The 7344-nt window shown below is 40.4% G+C and overlaps 1 protein-coding gene across 1 annotated transcript; it reads left to right on the top strand.

The window, feature by feature from the left end:
* Positions 1 to 2209: 2209 nt before the first annotated feature.
* LOC147631853 (putative aquaporin PIP2-8) lies at positions 2210 to 5889 on the top strand. Its single transcript, XM_086808408.1, has 4 exons — positions 2210 to 2857; positions 4112 to 4407; positions 5041 to 5181; positions 5525 to 5889. The coding sequence occupies exons 1-4, from the start codon at positions 2566 to 2568 to the stop codon at positions 5645 to 5647; spliced, it is 852 nt and encodes a 283-aa protein (XP_086664534.1). The 5' UTR covers positions 2210 to 2565; the 3' UTR covers positions 5648 to 5889.
* The last annotated feature ends 1455 nt before the right edge of the window (positions 5890 to 7344 follow it).

Below are 7344 nucleotides of genomic sequence, written 5' to 3'. Positions count from 1 at the left end.
TGATATGTATTCGTGAATGTCATGGGAATATTGGCTATGTCTTAGGTGCAGTGGTGCTATTTTATTATGTTTGGCACCTTTCAATGCTTTTTGTTTTTTCACCCTGTCGATCCATATATCAACTTTGGTTGGTGGTTGATTGAAAGATGCTTTAGAGGGAGATGTAATTTTTCATTTGCTTTCTCTGTTGTGTGCATAGATGATGACTTGGCCTAAAATTTCTTCTTCTTATTTTTGTCTATGTGAAGTATGCCGCTAGAGTATGCTGAGACAATTGCAGGACGCATGGTAGGCAATCCCCGATATGATCAGGGATGTCGAGAACGCCAACACAAACACAACTTGCTTGTTGGTGAGTGCAACTCGAGGTAGTCCAATGGAGCACAAGCGATCAGCTACTAGTAGCTATGTTTTCACTATCGCAGTTGGTTTGTGGCTCCTTGTGCCTTCTATAAATGGAATGTTTCTCTAATTAAGTAAATGAAACCTCAAACATTTTTGTGCCAAAGCGATGCATGACTTTCTCGTTCCAACAGACATTGTAGATGGCATTGTTTTTTCTTTTCGGATTGTATTGATGGGATTTGCTCGTTCTTTATTTCACTTGTTCCCACTCGCTCGTTGTTTGGTATAGTGTAGGGTTACCACAAACCATCAGTATGAAAGAATCATGATGTTGGGCATAATGATACACTAACTTCAAATGAAAAAATTTAACAAAAATGACCAAATGCGAGGATACACCTTAGTTGTCTATGTGCTTGAGCATCATGCAAATCTAATTAAGATCATTATGCTCCCTTGATTACTAGACATAATACCCATCTTCACATATATAAATAATCCCATGTACTAACCATAAGTTACAAATTGAGATGGTTCCTTTAAGAACACATTATGTTTTAATGTGTAAAATGTAACAATTTACACCAATGCAAATACAGAACATAAAACATGCATATATGAATAAAAGTTAAAATTTTAGTTAACAACTATTTTAGGATCTTTCTTGAAATTTGAAGTCAAAGTTAAAGAAAGGGAAAGGAACAACAAATCTATTAAATGTTGATTTTGGTTCCTCACCTAAGATATGAAAATTGATTCTTTGATGTATTTCATTCTTACATACATTATTCCACACAACGAAAAGCTAACGTTGAATTGAGTTGAGGTGTACTCTCACTAGGGGTTGCAAGTAAAATCCAGCTACTTAGATGTACATTGGTTTGTAAGTCCTATGATTGTCTCCACTATAAGTTACCATGTCTTGAAAATAGGTTGAGTGCTCCTTACTCATGCATCATGCATGGGTTTAAAGTATAAGAGGTGGCTAGAGTGGAGGGTTGAGAAGATTCCTTACCTTGTGGATTAAGGGCCCCCATCTCCTCCTCCTCTCTCTCTCTCTCTCTCTCTCTCTCTCTCATGTATATTTGCATTTGGCATCTCTTGTCTCTCTCTTTCTCTCTCTCTCTCTCTCTCTCTCTCTCACACACACACACACACACACACACATGTATATTTGCATTTGGCATTTCCTCTCTCTCTCTCTCTCTCTCTCTCACACACACACACACACACACACATGTATGTTTGCAAGTGCATGAGAATGCCACTCATATGCATGTGCACTTGTTTTACATATTCCATGTGTGCGTATGCACTCATGAGTCACGCATTTATTTTTTACGGACACAAACAGATGCATGCGTATGTCTCTAATGAGTAAGTGAGCTCACGGGGGAATTGCTAGTGAAGTAACCAGTTTATTTAAACGTTGAAATTCAAGGCTCCCGAGTGTGTGACATGTGTGGCTCGGGGGGCTCACTTTCTATCCACACGCACTTGAGGCCGCCCAAGCCCAATTGGAGAGGCCACGTGGCACTGAGCCACACCAGTCACGAAACAAAGCGAGGCTTTGGATTCCGACAAAGGAGAGGGCGGGCGGGTCACCGGGTACACACGGTGACAGGCGCTTTTCAAGCGGTCGGTCGCCCACCCGGGTACCGTATCATCCATGGGTCGACAAGGGGTCCTCGCTGAGCTGGCTAATTGGCGGCCCCCACGGAAGCAAAGGAATAAAAAAGGCCGGAGCCGGCGGAAATGGCAAAAAATGCTGCAGGTGGTTTTGATGGCCACATGCAGGGGCTATGCTTTACGGCTGGTCTGGCCTGTCAAAATTATATATATATATGCCATCTTCTCTCCTCTTCACCTTATTAGCCTTAGAGATTAGTTATAGGCTATAGCTATTTATTAATATTGTGCATAGGTTTCATCGAGCCCATGTGATTTTCTGCCACCCTGCTGCACTAGCAGTTGTAGCCGTTGCAAAGCCTGCTCTTAGACCTGGCTTTACACATGAGAGGAAGAGTGCATTGAGCCCACAATACCAGAAACTTTTTGCTTTTTTCGTTGCTTTTTCCTCAAGCTTTTTTCCCAACACAAGAGGGAGAGAGAGAGACAGAGAGAGAGAGACACACACACTACTGAGAGCTTGCCACCACCAGCTTCTTCCACAAGCAAGCTCTAATTAACCAACCAGAACCAAGCTCTTCTTACAAAACCATGTCTAGTAAGGACGGGGGCAAAGACACCGAGCAAGGGGTTGTAGCACCAAAGGACTACTCTGACCCTCCCCCTGCCCCCTTCATTGATGCCAATGAATTCTCCCTCTGGTCTTTCTACCGAGCTTGCATCGCTGAGTTTATTGCCACCTTCCTCTTCCTCTACATCACCATAGCCACTGTCATTGGAGCTTCTGAAGCCAAGAGCTGTGGTGGTGTTGGCATCCTTGGCATTGCTTGGGCCTTTGGTGGCATGATCTTCATCCTTGTCTACTGCACTGCAGGAATTTCAGGTAAAAACCAAAATTAACTAAAAGGGAGAACTAATCCAAAGGTAAAGTGAATTAAGGTCCTCACACTGCACAGATTAACCTTGATTTTTTGCACCCATAAGTTATTTTGTTCTTGGGGAGCTAGAATTTTTGCCTGAGGATAAGGGCTTAGTTAAACTAGCCTAACTTTTGTCTGAGGATCAGGGCTTAGTTAAACCAGCCTAATTTTTCGAACTATGAAGCTGGCCTGGACTGTATTTTCTCACCAATTAAGACGAAAACTTCGATAATTAGCAGCCAGGTCCATGTCAAGCCCAATTCCCATGCTCTAAAGCTCACATCTTAGCCTCGGTAGACAAAGGTGACGGAGGTAACATGGCCTGGGTTTTGCACTTGTTTTTGAGCTTATTACCACAATTATTGTACGTGCTAATCAACTATGTAACTTGCCTTTAATTCTCTACAATTCTGCTCGTATTAACCGGACTTTGAGCGAAAATGGAGTCAAAGAACGATTGAGCAACTTTTCGTTTCTTAATTAACCTGACCATGAATTGCAGTCAACCAAAATTTAAGCTTTCTCAGCTCTTAAGCCTATGTTGTGAAAGAAAAGAATTGCACAGATTGAGCTAAACCCTTGAGGTATGCTAAGAGCCTTGAGAAATGTGGACCGGTGGATGTGGGTGAAATGGTCTCTTAGTCTTACTAGTAACTCCACCCGTCTTGGGTGGGTAGGAGCATCCCTTCTCCAACCGTCAAATTGCCTCTAGAACTTCCAAATTCTTACCTAGCAGCCCCTAAAAATCCTTCCTTTATATAATATATAGAGATGGTGTGTCTCTCATGTGTGTGTGTTGTGTATGAAGAAACTAAAGTCTCTCCAAATTCTTACCTAGCAGCCCCGAAAATTCCTTCCTTTATATAATATATAGAGATGGTGTGTCTCTCACGTGTGTGCGTAAAGTCTCTCACTCATATACTACTAGTCAAAGGGCATCCCCATTGTTCTAAGTAATTTTTAATTAACAGTCCTGGGGAGTTTACACACCCTAAAAAAGGGCCAGATCTCCCTTGTCCATCCTCATGGAGGGGAAGTCTGCCTCTTCATCTCCTCGCCTACCTTGAATTAACTATTTGTTAGTTAACATTCTTTTTTTAGGGGTTAAAAAATGGGCAGCCCTCCCTTGCTTGCTGAGTTGTAAGTGTTCACTTGAACTGTATGAGCATCTCACGTGTGGGGTGTGTGCATTGTTTTTGTTTCCTTGTTGTGTGTAGGAGGGCACATTAACCCAGCAGTGACATTTGGGTTGTTTCTAGCGAGAAAGGTGTCGTTGCCACGTGCCGTGTTTTACATGGTGGCGCAATGCCTTGGGGCAATATGTGGGGCTGGCTTGGTGAAGGCATTCCAGAAGTCATACTATGTGCAGTCAGGAGGAGGTGCTAATGTGGTGGCATCAGGTTATTCCAAAGGTACTGGCCTAGCAGCTGAGATAATTGGCACCTTCGTCCTCGTCTACACCGTCTTCTCGGCAACTGATCCCAAACGAAATGCACGAGACTCCCATGTCCCTGTAAGTGAATGTGCTGCTTAATTCTCATCCCTAATGAGCTTCCTTGGTATGAGTATTATGTTTTCGTTCATTTTTTGAGGCTTAATTTTAAAATTTTTTTTGCTGTATCACGTCAAGTGTATGGGGAAATGATTTTAAATCCTATTGAATTGCTTGAAATGTTGCCCTGTTTAGGATATCATTTTTTATTAGCTTCTAATGACTGTGAGCAAGGATACGGTAAAACATTTAAAAAAAAACTTTTTTCCAACATGTAAGCCTATCCCTTACGTTAACTAGGATTATTTTTTAATACCTTCTTCACAAAAAATACAGGCTTCAAGCATTGCTTATCGTATAAAATATTGAGTTGGCATGACGGCCTTTTATCATCTTAAAGTTATGTTTGTAACTATATCATGTAAATATGGGTGTCAGGTTAAGAATTGAGTTGTTTTCGCTCCTCAATCCTTTGAAAGCCTTTTAATAATTTGTAATTATACTAATTGAGCTTGAACTACCAGGTTACCTCTAGAATCTCACAACTAAGTTTAACCCTCAGCATGTGGGGTTGCTTAAGCTCTAGACATGCAATCTAGTCATGTGTGTGATGAAAGCATGTGAAGTGAAATGAGTGCGTGTGTATGTTTGCAGGTGCTAGCTCCCCTTCCCATTGGGTTTGCAGTGTTCATGGTTCACCTTGCCACCATCCCCATAACAGGCACTGGCATCAATCCTGCAAGAAGCTTTGGGGCTGCAGTCATCTACGGCCACAAGAACAGTTGGGATGACCATGTAAGATCAATGTTTTATACACACATGCGTGCATACACATGCGTGCATATGTGTGTGTGTGTGTGTGAGAGAGAGAGAGAGAGAGAGAGAGTGAGAGAGAGAGAGAGAGAATGCCAATCTTCTCTATTTTTTATGTAGATATAGTAATTAGATCACTTTTGCTTTATATCAGTAAATTCTTAGTTGAAAAAGGTTGACCCTTCATTTCAAGTGCTAATTTTGATTCCTATCATGTATTTTTAAATCTTTTTTTTTCAATGCCTTTTTTTTTTTTTTTTTTTTTTGGCTTTCATCTAATTATACGTTTGGATTGACAATAATCTTTCTATGCTTGTGTCACTAGTGGATATTCTGGGTGGGGCCTTTCATAGGGGCCGCTATAGCAGCAGCTTACCATCAGTACATCCTACGTGCAGGGGCATACAAAGCATTCGGGTCTTTTCGTAGCCAAACAAGCATCATCTAACAAGCTATTAGCTTAGCACAATAATTAACACTTGATTCTTCTCTTATGTTATTTTCCCCATGCTTCTCCCACGCACTATTCTTCTATTTGCCTTGTTTGTTAAATAATCCTATCACCTCCACCTCCACCTCCACCTCCACCTCCACCTCCTTTGTTATGTTTTGTTTTAGCTCCTTGATTGGACTCCCTCTATGTAAAACTTCTCTTTACCTTTAATACTATTATTACATCCTATCGCGCAATTGTGAGAGTCTCTTTTTAAAAAAAAAGATGGTGGATGAGTGATTTCATACGTTTTTCATCTTTTTCTTAAATTCATGATGTGAAGCATTAAGTGATCTTAATTGTGTTTACCATGGACCACATACACAACAACAACAACACATCAATCTCTCTACAATGTGGACAGGCTCTTGTGTGATTTGTTCACCCCACCCAAGAGGGTGTGAGCTTTACTAGTATATAGGCACCAAAATTACCAAAATGGTTCCTAAAAGTGCTCACAATCACCCCCAAGTTTGTCTCCTTGAATTGATGGAAACATATAACTCCATTTGATTTTTACTCAGGGTACTATAACTCTTGATTTAACGTTTGGACATTTGCACACTCAATTGTTGATGTACAATTATTGGTATTTGTAACAGTTTGTTGTCAATCTTTGTTGCTACATTAGGCAAATAACTCACAACTGAAATCCGTAGGTTTTGGATTGTAGGAAGGTGTCCCTTCTTAACCCCTCAACTATAGTGTAAAAGATGTTGAGGATATAATAGTCCAATAGATTCTTAATTATCAGGGATGGTTATTTTCTAGCCACTAATCCAAACTAGGTTTTTTTGTCATGCAAGAAAGTTTACATACAATAAGGATTGACTAGTCTTGGAGTCAATCTATGCCTAGCTAGAGGTGAGCATTGGTGTTAGTTTTTACTTGCTTAAAACCATGCAAAGGGCCAAAAGTAAAGATTTATCATGTCTGCAAGAGTTTTATTAGGAGTTGATTCTCCTACATTACAAAGTATATCGAGTTGTGCCACCAAACAATGACACCACATGAATTTTCAAAGGTGTACTCACAAAGGGCGATTGAGCCTAAGCTTATTATGTCTTGGCCACAAGGACAATTTGCTCAAAGTGCCATGCGTAATGTTGAATTCCATGGAGATATAAAGTTAAAGAAGAAAAGATGGCAGAACTGCAACAAGAGCAGCAAAGCAAGTGTTCATACCTTTAAACACAAAAGATATTGTAGTCACTTGTATCAATAGTATTACATACCATTGCACCCACATCAAAGGTGCTTAAAAAATCCTGGGAATTTTAGAGAAACACTTAAATGAGTTGAAGGATGGTATAGAAAGTGTCTGGGTTTCCCTTGAATATGTAAGTCGGAAACTACATATGGTGGAGGGGTGTTCCATGGCGACCCTAAAGTTAAAGGAGAAAAGATGGCAGAACTACAACAAGAGTAGCAAAGCAAGTGTTCATACTGTTACATACAAAGGTTTTAACAAAATCATGGGCATTGTAGAGAAATACTTGGATGAGCTCAAGGATGGTATAGAAAGTGTCTGCGTTTCCCTTGAACATGTAAGTCAAAAAGTACACATGGCATAGGGGTTTTCCATGATGACCCTAGCTACTATTATTTTTGAAGAAAACTCATCTTCTTTACAAAAGGATTTGGAGCATAGA

The sequence above is a fragment of the Cibotium barometz genome, chromosome 14 (assembly GCF_041138505.1).
Source record: "Cibotium barometz isolate CiBa-2024 chromosome 14, ASM4113850v1, whole genome shotgun sequence".
NCBI classification, from domain to species: domain Eukaryota; kingdom Viridiplantae; phylum Streptophyta; class Polypodiopsida; order Cyatheales; family Cibotiaceae; genus Cibotium; species Cibotium barometz.
The sequence above is the reverse complement of the archived record's forward strand: the minus strand, read 5'-3'. Positions and strand labels throughout refer to the sequence as shown.

Coding starts and splice junctions, on each gene's coding strand:
- LOC147631853 (XM_086808408.1), top strand. CDS start 2,566: ATGTCTAGTAAGGACGGGGGCAAAGACACCGAGCAAGGGGTTGTAGCA. Junction 2,858..4,111: donor CTGCACTGCAGGAATTTCAG/GTAAAAACCAAA, acceptor TGTTGTGTGTAG/GAGGGCACATTAACCCAGCA. Junction 4,408..5,040: donor CACGAGACTCCCATGTCCCT/GTAAGTGAATGT, acceptor GTATGTTTGCAG/GTGCTAGCTCCCCTTCCCAT.